General features: G+C 46.8%; 1 protein-coding gene across 2 annotated transcripts in view; it reads left to right on the plus strand.

The window, feature by feature from the left end:
• LOC138473546 (solute carrier family 2, facilitated glucose transporter member 8-like) overlaps positions 1 to 23,848 on the plus strand; it is a 251,640-nt gene that overhangs the window by 156,994 nt on the left and 70,798 nt on the right. For both annotated transcript variants that reach the window (XM_069612146.1, XM_069612145.1), the window contains 2 exons: positions 18,441 to 18,590; positions 18,688 to 18,796. In XM_069612146.1, the coding sequence (XP_069468247.1) occupies positions 18,441 to 18,590; positions 18,688 to 18,796 (259 nt within the window). The remainder of the gene's footprint in view (positions 1 to 18,440; positions 18,591 to 18,687; positions 18,797 to 23,848) is intronic.

The raw sequence follows: 23,848 nt of genomic DNA on the forward strand, positions 1-23,848 counted from the left end.
GAAGTGCTACATTGTGTGCATCCCTAGCTACTTAAACATAACCAATCCTGTGTGACCAAAAGGAACACATGTAAGCTTTGTATCACACCCCCCCGCAAAACAGGCCATGACAATCTCTGGTATGTCACCCAAACCCTCCCAAACCACATCACCCTTGTCTGCCACACCATGACATGGCATGCAACAGCAAAAGCCAAACACATGACCAATAAGATACGGAGTGACACGTGAGAAATGGAAAGTGGCCCGAGACAATGACGCCTGACATGGAATCAGATTAAATGACTGACCAACAACCTCCCACACATACCAAGTCATACACAAATGCCTTGCACCAGTGGTAGCTTCAACACAGCACTGAATGCCTGTTCACATGCACATTCGACATGGCAACCTCACTACTCCCCAAACCGTGTGCTGTGTGCCTCTCCTGCTACACACTGCTCAGCACACATCACAGTGAGCAGCCATTGTGTTGGGGATACACCTTCAGCACCACATGAAAAGGACTAAGGTAAAAAATAAACTATTGACGCATGTACAGGATCCCCAAATGGCAATTCATCATGCGTTAGAGGGACACAGCATGCCTGAGAAGGCAATATGTGTGCACCTGTGGACATGGAAGGGTGGTTGCACGTGTGGTTGAGCATTGTGCAACTGTGTGTGTCAGTAGGGACATGCACTCAATATATGCATGTGAAATAAAGTGACCCTGAGTGTCCTGTACCCATCACATGTGAACACTGACCATGTGTACACCTCAGCATGTCAAAGCACAACAATCCCTTGACACCTGAAAAGTAAATACAACACAGGAACAGCCATTGACCAGCACAACATATCATGTAAATAGTACCACACAATGACATTGTCAGAGAGTGCCCAAACCCTGTAGGCCAGGCGTATTGTCCAACAACAAAAGGCCCACCCTCATTTACACATCACCATGACCTTCTGAACAACTGTGTCTGTGGTATGTAGCCTTCTTCCTTCTAGTCTACCTGGCTACAGTATCCCCCTACCCCTTGGTGTTCATGTCCCACCTTGCGTGTAAATAGTGTGTAGCCCCCTCAGAGGCCTCTTTGACTGGTAAAAATACCAAATTGCGGAGAACTCAAAGGACCCAAACCCCAAACACATTGGAAGAGGCTCTATGCACCAGAAAACCCTGGAAAAGTGTCCAGTAGATAACTTGAAGTACAAAATTAAGACCAGGCACATGTACAAGCACAATGATACAACCTCCAAGGCAGCACAGTTGAACAATGGGCCAACAGGATAGGTACCTTTTTCTGGAAACCACATCCAATGAGGATGCCACAAATGATGGGTAGTGTCACAGCTCCGGTCTCCTGGCGCAGGAGTGGCACGAACCAACCACCCCCTCTGTGGTCTGGGCACCTGCAAGTTAAAACTTACACAGCCTGCCGAGACCCCGGAAGGGAAAGAGGGTCAGGGATCAGTTGGATGGACAGGCATTGCTATTCAGGATAACCGGAAAGAGGGGCAGGAGAGGGGAGTTGGATTGGCAAGGGAAAGTAGGCCAAATACAAAATACCACAATTCACAATAACATACTCAATCAGAGAAAACAAGTTCTACATGCACATTGTACTAAAGGAGTCAAATGCAAGACAAAGAGAGACTTATCTCTGGGGTGAGTGCTGGCATCCTACCTGTGCACTCCTAGGTCCAGTGACAGGATCAGTTCCATGCTGCAAAGAGAGCGAGAGTCACTAATCTGTGTGTGTTTACAACACACACACACACACAGTACCATCAATGCCCCAAAGTCACTGACTTCTACACAAACAAACACTCTTGTCTGGTGCTATGTACGTAAACGTTAGCTTGCCATCGTGATGGTTCATACACTGTCAATGCAGTAAGGGCGGCACACGTGGCCAAGCGGTAAATGGAAGAGCAATGCCTCAAGATTCACACATGATAGAATGGTCCCTGGGTGAGCTGCTAGACGCGTATAGCGAGGTGCGACTTCAGTACAAGTCGTGTCCTGCCAGCCGTGGCTTACAATATGCAGTGCAAGTTGCAATTAGCACATGCAAATGATATGCACTGCACACAAGTCTGTGCCTCGCTGGGTGTCCCTGTGCGCTGTATAATTATCTGGCTAGGAACACTACTGTGCTAATAACTCAGCTTCTATGGAGCAGGGGGGACCGGAGGATATGTGCGACAGCCCTTTCGTGTGCCCCTGACAACTTGTAAAGCAACTTGCCATTTGTCCCCCAAAGCATTTTAGCTGTACTGTGTGCTTCTACAACAATATCTGTCCAAGCTCCTCAATCAGTGACGCTACTTAGCATGCATGTGCAAGTGGCCTAGTGGAAGGTTGGCTGCGGTGTGGCCCCCTTGTGCTGCTCACCTTGCTTGGAGCTCCTGGGAACACGTCTGCTTCTGTTGGGCATCTGTGCACAAGCCCTGTGCTACTGCTTGCGCACACATCTGCCCCACCAAACGTGGCCAGCTGTCTGTAGTACCATGCCCCATGTCTGCTGGCAAAGGTGGTCTGGAGGCTCATTCTCCTGCAGAAAGGGCACAAAACATATAATTAACATTGGAAAGTTCCCTGTGTGTGTCTCTTCATGCTGGTTGTGACAGGGCCACGTTGTAGACCTACATCAGATTTCCTCCCACCATCAGTGTGACTTTGACAGGCAAAGGGTGCAGGCCACTGTCTACAGCATGAAGTGCATCAAGCACATGTACAGCAAAGAAAAAAACATACATCACAATGTATATCAATTAATGGACACATCAATCATGAACCCACCCAAATTTAATACAGACATGCCATGGATAAAACCCCCACAATCCCCACTAGGGGTGTTAACACAAGTAGTACAGCAGCAGACAGGCCACAGATATGACTGTCCAAAGCCCTTGTGTAAATGACTGTAACACCGAACCATCCTTGCGAGCCCATGGATAAGGGAAGCAGCAGTGGTCTATGTGAGTCAGGACCCCAAGCTGCAAACACATACACGAGACAAGCTTGAAGGGCCCAGCTGGAACAGACAGTGGATGCTTTCAAAAGCCACAAAGTACCACACCGTCACATGAATGCACAATAGACAAGCAATTTTAAACTATATTAACTAATTAAACTAACTATAAAAAAGCTACATTACCTAATTAAACTATCAATTTTTTTTTTAACTAACTAAACTAAAATGAAAAAACAAAAATGGCTACATATGACCCGGGGGGGGAGGCAACCAGGAGGGGGGAGGTACAGGGTGCACCTCAACACCCACATGCGATGATGTTGCGAGAAAAAAAAACTCCATGGGCTCAACACCTGCACAGCCCGACCTGTGTGGGTGATATCTCGTCGTCCGAGTCACCCTCTGACTGAAAAGTTTGACGTGGCACAGTACCATGACCATGCCTAGGCACAGCCTGCTCCTCGTCGGCAGCAAGACTGCGGGATGGGTGAGTCTGGTTTTGTGCAGTGATGACACGTAGGCCAGCATGTAGAACCTTGCGTGATACGCGTGCTTCCTCTTGCAAGGTAGCACGTGTAACACGGAGTTCTTCGTGCATGGCCTGGCTGGACAACTGGTATACCTCCCGGCAAGCACGTAGCTCAGCCGAGATGGTACTCTCTAGCTTCTCCAACTTCTCCTCTGACCGCTGCCTCTGGGACATCAAGAGCACACCCAGAGTAGATCTGAGGGATTCATACTCAACCCTCATGGCCTCCATGTGTGCCTCTGCGTGAGCAGCAATTGCTTGACGCAAAGACACCATTTCAGCCCGGCGTGCCCTGTCTGAGGCCACCATGCCCAGCCTGAGCTAGCGGGCCGTGGAACGTGCCACCCGCTGCTGGAGTTCCCCCTGCCTAGCAGGGGGTAGCACGGATTGGGCCACACGTTCCATGCTCTTAGCGATGTTATCAATTGCTGCCCCCTGGTGTTCTGAATTGGCAACCATGGCTTGCTCCCACTCAGTATACCCCAGTGGTGCACAGCCACTGCGTTGCTGGGCTTGACACCTGCGGGGCCCAAGACGCTGACATCCTTGTTGGGTTGGCACCGCCTGCCACTGCAGGACTACATTCCTTCGTCGACCTGATGCCCCAAGCACATCAGCAACTTGAGTGGAGGGTGACCCTGCGTCCCGATCCACCACAGGCGGAGGTCCCACCACCGTCTGGCCCCTCAGTGCAGGTGTCCCAGACAGAGGAGCGTCCACATCAGAATCACTCACCTCTGACAAATGGACCTGATGCACATCCAACTCAACATTGTCGTCAGAGTGATCATCCAAGCTAGACTCATTGCCAGCCCTAGGCAAGATGGTCTCTAACACAAGTGGGTTCTCGTGGCCTACCACCCCACGATCCCCACTTGTGCTGGATTGCTGGTGTGATAGCAACCCTGTGTCTGGCATGACAACACCATCCTCTGGCTCCATTGCGTCATCATCTGGAAATGGAAGAAAAGATGAACATTACTACACATGTCAGAAGCACATTAAACACACACACATAGACATCACATACACAGCCAACACATGAAGCAGACATGTCACACACAAAGGAGAACCTGGCATACATCCAGTGGCCATCATATGCATACACATCCCAAAAGCAGAAATGGATGTGTGTAAATAGCAAAGCCTACAGTATTACAAAATGTAGTATATGAACTCCATCAGACACCACCTCTGTCCAGCACATGTCACAGGCAGAAAAGACAGATGGCAACTAAGAGATGCAACACACCATAACCATGCCTGAACTGCAAATTGACCACTGCTGCAAGTGAATACAAACACACAATGACACAGGTAACATGCATGTAGCCATGCATCACTGAAGCATCATCATCAATATAGCCACATCCATCTGCAGCTCGCCCCGTACCGGGTGGCATGGGCCATGTAGAAGTAGTGAATGTCACAAGCAAAGCAAGGGCCTGCAACCAGGCATGAGGGACCATAACGCCCTGTACCGTCCGAGCTGCAGGACATGAGGCCTCCACAACACCCCTCAGGGCTTGATTGTGCACATTGGTCTATGATTGTGCCTATTACATCATTTCTTCTGGGAATGTTCACGGCCAGGAAGCAACATAGTAGCTAAGTGGGCCTGGCCCTACACATACTGCACAACAGTGAACCTTTGGGATACTGCCACTTCCACATAACGTGTGCAATGCATAAATGTCTACAGCATAAACGTCTATCAACTACATATTAGTCAGTCAACAAGAAAGCTGCAGAAGACACATGTGTAAATGGACACTTTCACGAACACATAAGGGAGTACTAGCAATGTTGCACCACACAATGCTGCAGCTGCCTGCATATGTACATGTTAAAGTGTTCAGATACACCCATTTCCCCTTACACCTGTATTGTGAACATGACCAGCATCCAATACACCAAAGCAAGCAGCCATTACCATGCTTGCTTTGATGCATGTGGAACTGCACACATACACACGTGAAGGATGCTGCACAGTCATCACAACCCGATTGGCAGGCTACACCCAATCACTTCCCTACGCAAGTTGGTATAGGCCGCACATTGACCAATACACCCATCTAAACAACCACTAGGGAGTTCAATTACTGAGTACATGTGTCACAGGATGCACCTGTGCCCGTCGCATACATGACAGAGAAGGGATGAAAAAGAGTCCATACATGCCAGGTGACTTTGACAATGCATCAGTGAGTACTAATGTAGAAGGGTGAAACCCGGCTCAGATGTGGGTTGATGCAGTGCAGGACATGTGTAAGTGAGCCACTATCTACATGAACAAGTACATCATGAAGTACACCAATAGACGTGAAGGCAGTGCAAGGGCAAGTTCAGCAATCACGTGCAATGTGCACGCAATGTGTTGCATGGCTACAAGCAAACCCCCCACTCCCCTAACTGAAAATGCAGGGAGGCATTGCATGGCAGCAAAAGGGTGACCTGAGACCTGTGTATTGCCAGACAGTGTTGAGTAGCGTCAATTGCATCATCTGACTCAACTGACGACACAGCAGATGATGATGGGACAGTAAGCAGGACACATGATGAACCCTCAGTAGTACACCCATGTGTGCAGAAGCCACTACACCAGTTGAACAGAGTCAGTGGGCCAGAATCAGGGTGAGGCCTGTGCCCCACTCAGACTGTGACACCCTAAACCTGTGTGTGATGCCGGCCTGCGACAGAGTGGGCATGGAATGATCAAATGCCAGGAAATGTAGGTCAGGCTGGACACTTACTACTGTGATCATTCTGTCAAGGACACATAGGGGCATGCATGGAATGCACATGGAGCATGAATGGGCACTCATGTTGCTGCGAAGCATCTGCCATCTGTGCAGTCCAAGTGATACACCCTGCATCAAGGACAGAGGATGTACCCCACTGCATGTGTCTGGAAGGTTGGCTGGTGGAAGTTTGCATGGAGACAGGAGCCTTCAACAGGCCATTGCAGTATGCCAACATGATGCATACCAGTGCCATGGTTAAATTGTGGTGCAGGGGGGTGGAGGGGCAGGGGAGGATGCCTACGTGGAGTACCCACATGCAGGCCGAAGACACATGCACATCAGTCATGCAATGACATAGTCCCAGTGCTGAGAGGAAAGTGACCCCAGGCTACTTGCAGAATGGCCAGCGAGCTGGAACATGGACCGGAGGGGCAGCCGGGTGAATAGCATGTGAATGGGGTGCAAGTGTGGCCATGAGGACAGTCCCCGTCTGCACTACATGTCCAGCATCCTGCACAGCAGGCACGCATCATTGAAGCATTGCATGACTTGCACATGGGAACCATGTACACATGACGTGTAGTGGCAGTGAAGCACAACACATCACACAAGCAAACCACACATGTCCTCGACAAAGACGCTACAACACCCACTGGACGGGGCATCAGAGACCAGCATCTCTCCCACTCCTTCGACCATTCCTGCTGGTATGAACTCCGCAGCGACAGACTTGTGGGGAGTGAGGTCTTCCTCCTCATGTGGTAGCCCACTGAGTCATGTTGTAATTAGAGGCACGCTTTGCCTTAGTACTGCGTTTGAGGTCATCCCAACGTTTTTGCACTCTTGAGCTGTGCGCACCTCATGGCCGAATGCACTCACATGATCTGCAACTTGCTTCCAGTGGGACATACGATGGGCAGCCGTAGTTTGACAATTGGGCCCCACTAGCATATCACAGTTGTGGTCCCGCAAGTAGTCCACAAGGAAGTCCAGTTCCTGCTTGCAGAAAGGCTTCTTCCTCGACGTGCCGGAGGCCGGAGCTGTGTCTGGGTTCCCAGCCTCTACTACAGGTGCAACCTTCCTCCTCTTGGACAGTGGTGCAGACTCTGGCTGGCAAATGCCGCCCTGATCAGTGTGGGCAGTGGCGCTGGTGGATTGAACCGAGGGAGTGGCAGGTGGAACAAGGACGGAAGCGCTGACTTGCGTCAGTGGCTGCTGGATGCCCTGGAATGGACCCTGCGCAGCAACATCTGCTGTGCCAGGGTCATTGACCGGGACTGTCCTGGTTGGTAGACTCGCAACCGGGCTCGTGTCGGCTGCATCTGCCCATGTACTTGCCAAGATCCGGCTGGTCGGGGCAGCAGATGACATTAGTGCCCCAGGGACACGTGCCTCGTCAGGGCAGCCCTGCGTGAACGTACAGTATGCCTCCTGACCTCCTGGAAATCTTCCATGGACTCTTCAGGTGCCAACGCAGCCTACACTGGCAGACCCTGAGCCTGGGTGGTGGTGTGCACAGCTGCACCTGCAGCTACCATTTCCCTTGGGCCCGTGGAAGTCGATGAAACGGACTGCCGGGTCACATGGGCGCCAGTGCACCATTCCTTTATCTGGATGATAGAGGACATGCCTATAGAGGTAATCATCAACTACAAATAGCTAAGCATATCTATGAATAATCGATTATCATTGATGGAACGTAGTTAACATAATTTATGACAGCGTTCCGAGTGTTCCATAATTGGCTTGGAGATTACATTTTGAGACCATTAATTAAAGCGTATGAAGTGAAAATAGTCCCAATGTTGCTTTATGGTTCTAAGCTCTGGGCCTTTGAAAACATCTTTTGGGTAAAAAGACTTGAGGTACTGCTTTGGAACATCACGTTAGGTTTTTCTCGGGAAAGCATGACAAATTGACTAGAGCAGGGTTTGAGTTACAGCCATTGTGCTTTCAGGCCAAGGTATGTGCATGTAATTGTTATATTATGATTGTTTCTGTCGTAGCAAATGCTCTTTTTTAATATTAAAAGAACCTTTTTAGCTCATCATCAGGGATCAATTGGGTTAAAAAGTGAAAGGAGTAGATGCCATATGGTTGGAAGTATTTGCACAAATTGAGGAAGCAATAAAGAAAATCTGAGTCTATGACAAAACATGAATTCTCATCATCATCATCTTTATTTCGGTTAATCAGTCATAAAAGTACATATGAATAAAATGAGAAAATGGAGTAGGACAATAGATTCATTAAAAAAAAATAAACTTTAATACAACTATCCTATCACAATTAATATATCAATACAAATACAGTACAATAAATCTAAAAACAGAGATAAAAATGTGAAGCAAAATATGTGAAGTTAATATGATTTAATAAGTAAATATGACAATGGATAAAACAAATTGAGGAGAGTCAATAGCTTGCAACCTCACTTTCATGACCACAATAATCTCGACTAATACCTGACAGTTAGGCTTGAGACCTGGCTCTGAGCATCCATGCTCCGTGAATATAGTGTGCAGTTGCTCTGACAACATGGATGTCCAGACACTGCTCCATAAATCTCACAGCACTAACTGCTTGCCGAATCTTATCGGTTCTCCATAGTGGGGTCAGGTACATTTTTTTCAAAGTGGCAGACCTGCTGCAGAATAACAAAAAGGCATTTCTGTCTCATTGCCTTCCTTACTGAGTGGACAAACACTTGTGTTTCCAGGGGACCACTTTTGCGTAACTGAGGCCACCAGAGGAATTTCCAATTGAAAACAAAAATACAAAGCCTTTTCGAAAGCTGGAGAAATCGAATCCAAATATAATTTGTGACCCGCTATGTGACTCAATTCCAGATAACTGGGGCCAAGTTTTAAGGCAGCAGCGTCCACCAGCAGAATTTCATTACCACTCTGTTTAATGCTTTCTTTTATTATCATACCTTCTATTTGTAAAGTTTAGCCATATCTCCAGCAGATCGTAGTACTGAAGAGACGACTTAACATGAGAAGCCCACTGTACATTTTTACCACCCCCCATAGCAAAGAGGTGAAGTGCTGCATTCCGGTATCTTTCGAGACCGCGCTGCCTCCATAACGTAGCCCAAATGATGGCTGGCCTGGTACGGATAAAGGAAGCGACCAGGGTGCATCCCTGCTCCAAGAAAACCAAAGCTGATGGGGCATTAACAGGTAGCAATAACAATTTCTTCTGAAATTTGTGTTCAATGGTACATAACTTTGAAATGTTACAGTACCCCCACAATTCGGAGCCATACAGAGCAGCAGGAATGGGTTGTTTATTGAATAGGACCAGCACAAGGGAAATTTCACCTCTGCCATGCTTGTCGTGGAATGCCAACATTTCTCTGCCGACCTTCTCCAAAGTGGCAGACGATTTGATAACCTGAGCTGCCCAGCCACCTTGTTCCTCAAATCTCACCCCCAAATAATCATAGAATTCTATCTGTTCAAGCACAGAGCCATCAGCTTCCACTTTTAGTGGCCTACGTTTTACACATTTGGGTCAGAAGACCATCACTTTAGATTTTTAAATATTCAGTCTGAGATCTAACTCATTACATTTCTTCACAAAGATAGACAGGGTTTTTGTTCAGGCCTTGTGGGGATGACGCTATGAGGACCATATTGTCAGTGTATAACAGGGCTGGGTATTTATCGGCATCAATTTTGGGGCAATCTTGACACTCTTTCAGTAATATATCAATCACTTCTTGTATATAAAAATTGAAAAGGAAGGGGGCCAATGTGCAATCTTTTCTGACCCCTCTTTCGATGATCAAAACACCTGGGGCTTTAAGTTTATGCAATATCTTCCATGGAGTGGCTCTACAGACTGAGTCAAATGCAGTTTTAAAGTCAAAAGCTACATATAGGCACATTTTCTTTAGGACAGTATATTTTTGTAATGGAAGGAAAAACATGAAACACTGATTGATCGTTCTCTGTTTTCTCTGAAGCCCACCTGAAAATCATGAATTATGCAGCCCCTGTCCGCCCAGCCCTGTAGATGTTTCAGCACTACTTTACCAAAATGTTTGCAAATGCCATCCCAAAGGGAGATTGGGCAGTAATTGTCTGGGTTGTCCTTACCACCCTTTTTATAAATAGGTATATTCACTGCCCTTCTCCATGAATCTGGAACCTCCCCTCTGGACAGAATAGAATTGAATAACCTGGAGAGTACAGTGGCCCATATAGTCACCTCGTCATTTTGTAAATCAATCGGAATGTGGTCTGGGCCTGCAGCTCTTCCACTGCTTATGGAATTTAGGGCAATAGCCACCTCTTCACTAGTCACTGTCAGAAAGTCAAGCTCTGTGAAAATCCCACAAAAAACAATTGGCGGCAGAGGTTGTGGGGCACAATGATCTGATACAAATTAGCAAAGTGTGACCACCACACATCCTCATTGTGACAGAGTAGTGACTGGTCGCCCTTCAGATCGCTAGTCGTAACCAATTTCCAAATGAGTGTGCAACCCCTCAATTTGCAAGGCTGAATAGAGAGCTGACCATTTACCCAAGGTGAACGCCCCATGAATTCTATTACACTGCAAATGAGAGCAACTGATTTTGCGATTGATATTAAGTATAAAAAGGAAAGGAAATTGGTTGATACATTTCTGAAAGCTTACCCCATAATGGATGGGCGACCTATTTGTACTCATATTGTTGTTACGCTCACCTGGTATCCATAGGGACGCCAGCCAGCTGGGTTACTCGCAGGTATGCTTCTCAACTTTGCCCTGATGTGGTCTGTGGGGAAGGTTCTGCCTTGTGGTAGAATTAGGCATGCTCTCTGTCCTGCCTTCTTTGCAGGGGCTTTGTCTTTCATGGGCGAGTGCAGTCCAGTTACTTCACTGACGCCGGCCCGTTTCATATTGTTCAGGTAGGTCTTATTGCTGTTCTTTAGTTTTGTTGCTATCCTGCATGCCTTTCTTTGTTTAAAATGTCTCTTTTTTCTCCCTTAGGTATGCAGAGCTTCAGCGAGGCGAACTGGCTTGGTTGAGCCCCACTGGTAAATGATGGCGCATTAAGATCGCCATTATACGGTAAGTAAGCGCTATGCACAGCGCTGCAAAGTCTTGCCTTTGCTAACCTGTGTTTACCTTCCTTGTAGGTTGCAGTGTTCTTCAGCGCAAATGGAATGTCCGGAGTGGTGCCAGCCGAGAGGCGACCAGCCAGGGAAGCCTTTTGAGCAGTTCGTAATTTGTAAATGTCTCTACTGCTTTCTTTAATGTTGCCTCTATCTTCCTTTTTCAGGTTGTCTGTCCGGGAGGCGTGCAGATTCGAGGAAGCTGTTCTCAGTAGCTGTGAGTGTTTAAAGATGAATACTGCAGGTAAGATGCTGCTGCTAATGATGTTCCTTTTGTCTCCTTGCAGGTTCTGCTTCTCCGAGGTTCGAGGGAATAGCTGGACACGGTGAGCGTCACGTTGCAAGCTGCAAAGTAACGCGAAGCGTGTTGTCTATCTCGGGTGTGGTTTAAATAGCCCCAACAAAATAGTCCTGGTAAAGTAGTCCCGAGGCTACCACACCCAAAACACTAGATCACATAGCTTGGTTCCTAGGAACCAAGCTATGTGGATGCATCCATGTTGGCTGACAATACGATAAAGTAGTTCCCAAGCACATTGTTTTTCATGGTGTATGAGCCTGGCGCCATAGGCGCCAGGACTGGCCCCATGAGGGCTTTTGAAGAGGATGCCAGGCTCTAGAGGCCCGAGTCCTGACTCCACCATGCCAATGGTTTTGCCAGAGGGGGTTTTGGGCCAGGGTCGTGACAGCACTCCCCTCTAAGGCCCCTCCCATGGTGTTACTTCTGTCTGGCCCAGGTTTGGTTGGGAAGTTCCGATCGAATTTCCTGATTAGACGTGGTGCGTGGATATTCTCACTGAGCACCCAGGATCTATCTTGTGGTCCAAATCCTTTCCAATCGATGAGGTAATATAGCTTGGTCCTAGAGTATTTAGAGTCCAAGATATCTTTGACTTCGAATTCTGGTTCTCCGTCAACAAGTATGGGCTTAGGTGGTGTCCCAATCCGTGTGCCGGGTTGCATTGGTTTACGGTGTTGGTCGGCGAATCTCTTTTGTTTTTCTTTGGCATGCATAAGGTGTTCCTTTTTTGCCTTTTGAAAGCCTGAGTAATGGTTGTGTGTAGAGTCTTTATTGCTGGCATTTCCAAGGTGGCTGGAAGGTCTTGTTCAGAGGTACCTGGATGTCTGCCATAAAGGGTATAGAAGGACGTTTGTCCCGTGCTTGAATGCAAAGAATTGTTATATGCATATTCGGCTATCCATAGTAGGTCTTGCCAATTCCTTTGTTCGTGGTGCAGCATGCACTATAAATATTGCTCGAGTGTCTGATTGGTTTTCTCGGTTTGGCCGTCCGTTTGGGGATGGTGACTGGTAGATAGCCGAACGTCGATCTGCGCCATTGCACAACATTTTTTCCAGAAGTTTGAAACAAACTTGCTGCCTCGATCAGAGACCAGAACCGAAGGGAAGCCATGTAGCTTAACCACACCCTCCAGGAACACTTTTGCTAAAGTGGCTGCGTCTGGGAGGCCTTTGAGAGGAATAAAATGGGCCATCTTCGAGAATAAGTCCATAACTACAAGGATGGTGTTGAACCCTTGGCTTGGAGGTAGATCAGTGATGAAGTCAAGGGAAAGAGTGTGCCATGGAACTGGAGGAATGTCCAATGGTTGTAGGAGACCAGATGGTTTTTGTTTCTGTGATTTAGTTTGTGCGCAGACACCGCAGGACTAAATATACTGAATGATGTCCTTACGCCAGGTAGGCCACCAAAAGTTCTCTTTCACCTTAGCTAGGGTTTTGGCGATCCCAGGGTGCCCTTCGATCAGGGAATCATGATAGTTTGAAATAATATGCTGTTGTAATTCCTTCTTAGGTACATATAGTCGATCCCTAAAAATGGGTAGATGGTCCTTGATGGTATATTGTACTCCTTGAGTTTGCCATGCGAGGTAGGCATCAGGATTTATTGTCCGTTGGATTTTTTTTGTAGATCTGCTTGTGTCAAGGCTGTCGTGATACCCAAGATTTTGTCGTCAGGTATAATAGGTACTGGGTCTGGAGTTGTATATACTATTCCATCTATGCGCATGCGAGATAAGGCATCCGCCTTTCCGTTTCTGACTCCTGGTCGAAATGTGATTACATAATCATATTCAGCGAAGAAAAGGGCCCATCTTAACTGGCGCGAAGACTGGGCCTTGGCTGTTTTGAGATATTGCAGGTTTCGGTGGTCTGTGATGACTGTAATGATGTGTCTGGCCCCCAGAAGGTTGTGCCTCTAGGCTTTAAAGGCGGATTTGATAGCCAGGAGTTCCTTGTCTGTGATGGCATAATTAATCTCTGGAGGTGAGAACTTTTTCGACCTGAAGGCCACAGGATATAGCTGGCCGGTTTCCGGGTCTCTCTGTGAAAGAACAGCCCCCATTGCGAGACTGGGCGCATCAGTTTCAACGACATAAGGAAGGTCTGGACGAGGATGTCGCAGGATTGGAGCTGAGGTAAACCTTTGTTTAAATTCCTGAAAGGCTTCTTCTGCTTCTTCGGTCCGAGCAAACTTTTTATTGTCTTTTAGTAATAGTACTGTGATTGGGTGAACAACCTGAGAGAAGTCTGGGATGAACCAGCGGTAGAAGTTCGCAAAGCCCAGCATGCTTTGTACCCCTTTCAGAGACGTCGGTGAAGGCCATTTCAGAATTGCATCTACCTTGTGCACGTCCATTCTGATGCCTCCTGGAGTAAGGATAAAACCAAGAAATTCTACTTCGGTGACGTGAAAAAAAACATTTTTCAAGCTTTGCAAACAAGCGATGTTGACGGAGCTTGGTGAGGACTGAACAAACGTGCCTGACATGATCTTGTTCCGAGGCTGAGTATACTAAGATGTCGTCTATGTACACTAAGGCGCACACATCATTTAACTCCCTTAAGACGTCATTCATGAAATACTGGAATGCCACAGGAGTGTTGCATAACCCGAAAGGCATGACTTGATATTCAAACAAGCCGTACTTAGTACGGAAGGCGGTTCCATTCATCTCCTTTTCTGACTCGGACCAGGTGGTACGCTCCTCGAAGGTCCAATTTAGTATAAATCTGGGCATCTTTAACTTGGTCTAGCATCTCAGGGATAAGTGGCAAGGGGTAGCGGTTCTTCACAGTGATCTGGTTCAATGCACGGTAGTCAATACAGGTTCTCAAGTCTCCTTCCTTTTTTGGTACGAAGAACAAAGGACTGGCTGCGGGGGACTTCGAAGGACGGATAAATCCGTTTGCAAGGTACTGGTCTAAATAGGATTTCGAATGCAGGTTTTCTGGTTCTGTGAGAGTGTAGATCCTGCCGCAAGGGATTTGTGCACCAGGAACAAGGTTGATCTGACAGTCATAGGGCCTGTGCGGCGGCAATGTATTGGCTTGGTCCTGTCGGAAAACATCATGTAAATCATGGTATTCACTTGGCAAGGTATTAGTTGCTCCCAGGGTTGATACTGTCACTCCGGGAGTCATGGGGATACAGACGTCGGATTTCTCCTCTTGGTAACACCAGCAGGGGAGCAGTTACTGGGGAAGGTTAATTTTCATGCCCACCAGTCTATCAAAGGTTTGTGAGCAACCAACATTGGCATCCCTAGTATTAGCCTGAACTGAGGTGCTTGATGAGATCGAATGAAATAGACTCCCGATGTCCATCTTGGCACAGCAAGGTTACCCTGGTTGTGCACTGGGTTACTGGTCCAGAAGCGATTTCTGTCCCATCCACGGTGGTTACCTTGTCCATAGTTGGCTTAGAACACAAAGGAAGCCCCATCTATGCTGCCAGTTCTTGATCAATATAATTTCCAACTGCTACGCTATCGATGTATGCTCAACGGCATGCATTCTTGACAACTGTTGGTGGTTAATTAAGATCACTGGTATTGTAAAGTGCGAGGTCAGCAACTCTTTCTTCTCACTCGACAAACTGATCTCTACGTTTGTCCAGCTTAGTAGTTTTCCGATTCATTAGCTTTATCCTTCTCTGTGGCCCCCCGACTGTTCTTCTTGGGCGTTTTATTGGACAGTCCTTCAGGAAATGTCCTGGTTTCCCACAATACAAACAAAACTGTTGTTGTTTTCTTTTGTCCCGCTCTTGTTTTGTTAATGGAGGCCGTATCACTGCAATCTGCATAGTTCTACAGCATTTTCAGGTACACGTGGTGTGTTTTACCTTGGTCGAACATACACGGTTCGAGGGTCCGTCTTAGACTGGTCTGCCTTTCGGTCCTGCATACGGTGGTCTAGCTGCACGACCAGATTTATGAATTCTTCACAGTCTCTGGGTGGATCAACCACCTGGGCTAAGACGTCCTTTAATTCGCCTTGTAAGCCTCGATGGAATAACGTGGTTCTTTTGTTTTCTGGCCACCTAGCTTTGGCAACCAGTCTGTTGAAGGTAGCAATGTACATTAACAAGTCCTGATTCCCCTGTCTGATGGACAAGAGTTCATTGTCTACTGCTTGTTCCTGGGTATGGCGAGCAAAAAGTTTTTCAAGCTTTGCCATCAAGGACCATCTACCCTTTTTTAGGGATCGACTATATGTACCTAAAAAGGAAGAGAAGTCTGGGATGAACCGGCGGTAGAAGTTCGCAAAGCCCAGAATGCTTTGTACCCCTTTCAGAGACGTCGGTGAAGGCCATTTCAGAATGGCATCTACCTTGAGCACGTCCATTCTGATGCCTCCTGGAGTAGGGATAAAACCAAGAAATTCTACTTCGGTGACGTGAAAAAAAACATTTTTCAAGCTTTGCAAACGAGCGATGTTGACGGAGCTTGATGAGGACTGAACGAACGTGCCTGACATGATCTTGTTCCGAGGCAGAGTTCATTGTCTACTGCTTGTTCCTGGGTATGGCGAGCAAAAAGTTTTTCCATTTCTCTCTGGAACCCCCCAAAGTCATGTAATAGAGGATCGTCATGGGTTACCAACGGCACCGACCAATCTGCTGCACTATCACTCAGGTATGATAAGACAAAAGCTACCCGAGCTTGGTCGTTTGGAAATGCTCCAGGCCTACAAAGAAAATGAAGGCGGCACTGATTGATGAATGCTGCATACTTCAGTGGGTTGCCAGAGAACCTTTCTGGTGGTGCCAGGGGCACTGTTCCAGGTAACGTGATCTGTACCGGAGTGGGTGGTATGGCAGGGTTTTGCATCATTGGATTGCTTCCAGGTAGAGGCGTCTGTCCTTCCTGTGATTGCAAGTATTGCCTGCTAATCTCTTCAGTGCATTCTTTGGTCACTATTAGGTCTCTCCGGAGGGCATTAGTCTCTTGTTGGGCAGAATGAACCTCGGCATGAAGCTCTCCTAGTAATTGGGCCAATTGGTCCTTTTCTGATGTCTCCAAGGCACCCAGGTGGATTTGTTATGGTAGGCTTCACGTTCTGTTACGCTCACCTGGTATCCACAGGGACGCCGCCCAGCTGGGTTACTCGCTGGTATGCTTCTCAGCTTTGCCCTGATGTGGTCTTCGGGAAAGGTTCTGCCTGAAAATACAGGAGGACTGTGTTCAGGACTGACCGACTGGGGTAAGTATCCTCCCTCCACCCCCATATAATTTCAGTCCCTCTGGCGCCCTCTCCTCACCTTGTGGTAGAATTAGGCGTGCTCTCCGTCCTGCCTTCTTTGCAGGGGCGCGTTGACTTTCATGGGCGAGTGTGGTCCAGTTTCTTCGCTGACGCTGGCCCGTTTGATATTGTTCAGGTAGATCTTATTGCTGTTCTTTATTTTTGTTGCTATCCTGCATGCCTTTCTTTGTTTAAAATGTCTCTTTTTTCTCCCATAGGTATGCGGAGCTTCAGCGCGGCGAACTGGCTTGGTTGAGCCCCGCTGGTAAATGATGGCGCATTAAAAGCGCTATGATGCGGTAAGTAAGCGCTATGCGCAGCGCTGCGAAGTCTTGCCTTTGCTGACCTGTGTTTTCCTTCCTTGTAGGTCGCGGTGTTCTTCGGCGCGAATGGAATGTCCGGAGTTGTGCCAGCCGAGAGGCGACCAGCCAGGGAAGCCTTTTAAGCAGTTCGTAATTTGTAAATGTCTCTACTCTTTCTTTAATGTTGCCTCTATCTTCCTCTTTCAGGACGTTCTGTCCGGGAGGCGTGCAGATTCGAGGAAGCTGTTCTCAGTAGCTGCAAGTGTTTATAGTGTTTATAGATGAAGACTGCAGGTAAGATGCTGCTGCTAATGATGTTCCTTTTGTCTCCTTGCAGGTTCTGCTTCTCCGAGGTTCCAGGGAATAGCTGGACACGGTGAGCGTCACGTTGCAAGCTGGGTGTGGTTTAAATAGCCCCAACAAAATAGTCCTGGTAAAGTAGTCCCTAGGCTACCACACCCAAAACACTAGACCGCATAGTTTGGTTCTTATGAACCAAGCTATGTGGATGCCTCCATGTTGGCTGACAATGCAATAAAGTAGTTCCCAAGCACATTGTTTTTCATGGTGTATGAGCCTGGCGCCATAGACGCCAGGAATGACCCCATGAGGGCTTTTAAAGAGGATGCCAGGCTCTAGAGGCCCGAGTCCTGACTCCACCTGGCCAATGGGTTTGCCAGAGGGGGTTTTTGGCAAGGGTCGTGACAATTGTGCCATGCCGTGTTAAAGAAGAACTTAAAGGAATATGCAATGATATCTTATTCCCAGGCTACAGGTTTGGGCATTCTGAAACATTTGTATAAAGATGCTTGCATCTGCCATCCATGTAGACTTCCAAATCTCATAGATTCATGAAAACATCTGCTTTTAGACTGCAAGGCCTGTTGCCTAGTTAGACAGAGGTATTCATTTAAAACAATTTCTTGAATAGTTCTGAATTTTGATGTGCTGCCATCTACATATATGTTGGGGATGATATTCACTCAATTTAGAGTACCTTCATATTCGAATTATATTGTAAACGATGTTGAAATGTATTAGTAATTTATTTAAACATTTGATATTTTATGAAATTAATTATAAGTATAAATTTTGGTTGGTTATTAATGATCAATTTTAAAAAGCTGAATGCATGGATGGTTTGCAGTAAACTGCATTATCCTTACAAAAGCCCTTTCTGTTACCTGCCTTGTATTAGGATTATCATTACCTCTGTTTTCGTCTTATTTCACCAGGAAAACACTAGCTACCTGACGGACTTGAAGGATCCTACTATTTACAAGCCATTAATTCTTGGTAGTTCATTGAGAATTTTTCAGCAGCTCACTGGGATTTGCGCAGTCATCTTTTATTCCGAAATCATCTTTGCTGATTCCAATTTCGAGGTAAAGCAGTAGTGTCTCTTCAGGTGGGAAGGTGATTGAAACAGCACATGGATGTTTGCTCTGTAAATTGATTTGCTCTCTCTTTTTGGATCTCTAGGACAGTAGCTTGGCAGCTCTTATTGTAGCTGGGATCCTTCTTCTCTTTGCAGTTGTGTCCTTATTTGTCGTGGAAAAAACTGGACGAAGAGTACTGCTCATTATATCCGGTAATGAAGGTTTAGAGCATTTAAAGTGCATGAATTAAGGGTTCCCTAAAACATATTCCTGCACAGTTAAGATATTGACATGATCCATTCTTTCATATTACCCGTGCCAGCCTCACTATGCAAGCACTTTTTTGCCGGTAAGATAGCTCAGTGGGTTAAACGCTCCTTGCTGCAATCTGTGGTCTGCAGGTCGTAGGTTTGATTCCTGCCAAGGGTGACTCAGTCATTCATCCTTCTGAGGTCAATTAAATGAGTACCAATTTCGATTGGGTGATAATTATTGTTTATAAAAATGTTCTACGTAAAGCACTTTGGTAAAACACGCTATATAAATAACAAGTTATTATTGTAAGTGAAAAAAGAGGAAATTTCTGCACCGACTATTCAAATTGGTACAGTGTTGTCACTGATTGCGGGTCTGTATGTATTTGTTTTGCTGGGTTATATATAGCGCAGACATAACTGTGAAGGAATTCAGCACTATAGAACAGGGGGATGCATCCTACATGTTGCATTCTAATCAGGTGATGCTAGTCAAGTCGTGGTTTTAATGTTGCATTTTCTTTCTTGTAGTACTGGCTTTATAATCTGGGACTCCAAGTCCCAGAATGAAAACTTAAAACCAGGACTTGGCTAGCATCCCCCAGTGTAATGGGGTATGTTTGCATTTATGATACAGTGGTAGGGTACAATAATATGTTCATAGTTAGAAGGATAGGCTATGCATGGAAGACAATGGAAACAGGAGATGGAGAAGGTTATAGAAGGGAAATGAGTTAGGGAAGCAAAAGCAGAATGCTTCTCGACTCATTTATTGCTGGATCAAAAGCTGTGCCTGAGCTGTTCCTTCATCAGGACCTGTGTCCTGTTGAAGCTTATTTCCTGTGTGGTTGCACACAATCTGACCTTGGTAAATGCAGCTTTCAGTCCCAGTGTTAGCATCAGCGATTCCCTCCAGTGCCTCCTTCTGCTATCAGTGAGGAAGCCTGTTGCGTTTCATTTTATTACTCCACCCAGAAGACCCCAATGAGGCACATCATTAAGCAACTCCTCCCACTTCTTTCAACCATTTTATCTGTAAATCACCCTGATTCACCCCAAGAGCAGCAGCACATTAGGTGAAACCTTCTACATGACTCCATTATTCTGTAAGCTAGTGTTTATTGGCTGCATAAGGCAACTTTGAGACCCAAATTCACAACTCTTCCTTACTGCATCAACTGAACATTTCACTCTGGAATACTCAGTCTTTATGCAGCAGAACTTCCTTTATCACTGACTACGTTCAAGCCAGCTCTCCTCACGTAGATCTTCTTCATATCACTGAAACCTGGATTTCTCCATCTGACACTGTGTTAGGCAGAATTATATGCAGTACCCTTTGGGAACACCACACACAACGAGTGAAGTGAGCAGTATCAATAGTTACACAAAGGACAGCAATTACTATGATTCAAACAAACAATGAGTCAAGGTTTCTGAGTAAAAGAATATACATTTATTTACACATCAGTTATTAAACATTTCACTATTATTAAGCAGTAGAAAATCACGTTACTAATACACTACACCGCACCCAATAGATTCTGGACAAGTTAGGCTCAAAATGAAGTGTGAGCAAAATGGCACTCCAGTAATTCAAAAGGGAGGGAAAGACAAAGTTAGACAGAAATTGAGCAGTGCCAACAAGTAAGTAAGCAGGGCAATCTAGAAAAAGGAACTACAGTGAGGAAATCAATTTAAAGGGGCCTGGCCCAAAGTCAATGGACCAAAGTCTTTGCAGACGATCACACAGTCCAGAGTAGTTTGCGGTTAAGTCTTTGCCAAGAGTTCAGAACGAAGTTGGTCAGACAAAAAGTTACTTTAAAGAATGAAGAAGGACAAGCCCTCGGATTGGCGAAAGATTTCACACAGTTTCACCGCGGCTGGACGAAATTAACAACCGGGTTAGAACAGTACCTTTAAAGCAGAAGAATGCTCTAGCTGAGGCAGAAGCGACTGTCAGACTGACAAGAAGGAGGAAGACTGGAGGGTCCTGCACTGCCCAGGGAAGAAACCAGCAGCAGAGCAAAGCGACAAAAAAAATGTGCGCTCCTTAAAACGCCAGCAGGGTCTGTTCCTTCTGGCTATCCGGTTCACTGTAGCTCTGTACAGCAAATTTGACCAGAGAAGGGAGGCCTGACGAGCAGTTTGGTAAACTGGTTGTTCCCACCAGCTCAAGGAGAGAAGATTCCTTATAGATCTTCCCTGTCGTCGAAGTTGAAGATTCGGACCCACAGCAGGGCTTCACCGGGAGGTTCAGTCGTGGTAGAGGTCCTCTTCTGTTAGCTTCTCTTCGGTTCTCTCGATCCAGTGGTGACTCTGCCTTTCCAGCCCCAGAGACCTGATTTTTATGCAGTTTTCCCCCATTCACACAGCCTGGCTGTCAATCACACAGCAGGGTGGCTGTCCTGCCGGGACAGTCACCACAGCCAATCAGATCACAGTGCAACATGGGTCTCCAAGGAGATCCTGTGCAGGGAGTCCTAAACCCCTCCCTCACATCCTGTCCACCCCAGACATTCAGGCACTTAAGGAGGGCTTCTGTGCAGAAGCCCGAGAAAGATCGGCGAACAAAGGAACCAAACCTGGTATGGTGCGCAGAGTAAAACACGAGAAGGACTTTTACAAAAAGAAATGGCGAATAAACCCAGCCGGACCCGTATAAAAACATATATGGTCCAGGGGGTTTACGTTCGAGGCTACCAAGATAGCCTAAAACAATACCAGGGCTATGTAATATAACCGCGGTAGGAAAAATAGGGTAGTTACCACTTCCACCAGCCAAGTCTTAATGAAAAGGGAACGAAACAATGTTCCATGAGAAACAGACAAAAAGGCATGACTATTAACCCTTTCCAGAACTCTATGTAAGATAGTTTGTACTGGGTCTGTGAGTTTTAAAAGAGACTAATAAAGTGAATGGTAACTTTACATGCTGTGGGAGACAGTAGTCAGTCCGAGAAAATGGAGTTGCAGTTGGGAAGTCTAAAAAGACAACCCTGTGTCACTGCACTGAAGGTGCTGTGTAACACACACAGTAAAAAGATGATGCTTATGGAGTACGTGAGGCTCCGCAGTCTATAAACACAAAAATGTTAAACACACACACCAAAACACATGTAAGAGTGGTGAAAAGAGGCTCACACTCTTACCAGGTGAAATAAATAAATCCCAGAAATCCAGCAAAGTTGCTGAGGGACTTAGTAGGTAAGGGGAATTAGCCATTCTGGAGAATTCTCCCTAACACACTGCCACTCTGGCAACCCTGCATGACTCCAAACTATCCTTCATTCACCCTCCTCGTCTGATTGGGAGAGATGGAAGCTTTGGACACCTACTTTCTTCATGCCTCAACACCTCACATATCTCCAATGCCACGTCCTCTCCTACTTCTCTTGAATTCACCATCTCTCCTATTTCTCTGCCCCACTCGGGTCACATTGTGTCCATCTATCACCCTCCTGGTCCCACTGGACCATTCTTTGATGAACTTGGGCAACTCCTTGATTCTCTTTGCACTAAATATCACCTCATTCTTTTAGGTGACTTTAACATTCTTTGTCCAACCACTTCTCAGAAATCTGTGCTTCAGTCTTTTCCCAGTGACCAGGCTCTCCACTCTATCCATCACCTACCTGAAGTGGGAGAATGGAACAAAAGGCTCCCACCAATCCCCTCACACCCCTGGCGCAGAGGATCTCGGCCCAGGCACCCGCCACGAGAGGAGTTTTCCCATCTACCAGACGACCAAATACCCTGGTACAGGAACATACGGATGTGCCCACCCGCGTGCCCACCCGCCTGCCCACCAGCCTGCCCTGCCCATGCCGACACCTGAGGCATGGATGGACTCGACTGAACCATCCAACACAAAATCAACACATCATTAGAGATGCCATGACGACCTAGCCAACGGTCAGCACACCCGTGCAAACATGCACACTGGACACTCCCACACCAATCCACACGAAGAACATACTCAGTGCTATGACGTAGGTGACGGACACACCCACTGACACGCATCTTTATTATTTTTCACATAGGCTTTTCAAAATGCAGAAACGCAAGACGCACAATGAACTCATCTAAAAAGGCTTGCTCACGCTTCTCCTAAACCCATGCATCATAATGAGAAATATAACGAAGACACGATACTGGGGATAAAGCAATATGATACCATAACCTAAAGCGCCTGTGTATCAAACGGCTCCACCTATGCACCAGGCCCAAGTAGGCCACAAGCAAGAGCTTCCATGAACATTGAATGAGCAAGAGTACAGTTGCTGACCCTGCAGAATGAGCCAGGCGAGAGCAGACAGTCAAGGGCACAATGTTGCAAAGTCGCATGCCGCAAGCCGACGCCAAGGTCACACCTGCAAATTAAGCCAGGCACACAGTGGAAAATGCAATATTAATTGTGCAGAATTCTGCCTCAACCACGGTCTCACCTCATGTGACCAAGCCGAACCTGACAGGGTGCCAGGCTCAGGAGGAGGGAGGCGCCTGGATCCCACGTTTCAAGACACAGGCAGATACAATTAAGCGACTCAATGGACATCTGCGGCGGTGGGAGTACTCTGCCTTCCAGCATATGAATAAATCCTCACATTGTCTGCACATACCCATAGTGATACATTGTTGCAAATGGCAGGTGCACCGGAAGCTGGGAACAGCGATGGTCCCTGACTGGGGGGCTCGCGAGTGGACCAATCAGAACATGGGGCTCTTATCACTGACGCCATTAACATTGACCAATCCTCAGGGGTCTTCATGTAACAATTTTCATGTATCAAATTGAAGGGACAACCCATGTATACCACCTGACTAACCCTCGACCACTAATAACGCTCTCTATACGTATGCTATACTAACCCTACCACTCGAGGAGTCAATCCCGAGTGGCGATAGGTTTTTTGTTAACTTTCCCAGGTGACGCAAGTAGCGCGTCATACTAAGGTAAAAAGGGCTTGCGAGCCCCACGATTGGGAGAGAGTGTCAGGACGGACGTGT

The sequence above is a fragment of the Ambystoma mexicanum genome, chromosome 8 (assembly GCF_040938575.1).
Source record: "Ambystoma mexicanum isolate Mex_15411 chromosome 8, UKY_AmexF1_1, whole genome shotgun sequence".
Taxonomy (NCBI): domain Eukaryota; kingdom Metazoa; phylum Chordata; class Amphibia; order Caudata; family Ambystomatidae; genus Ambystoma; species Ambystoma mexicanum.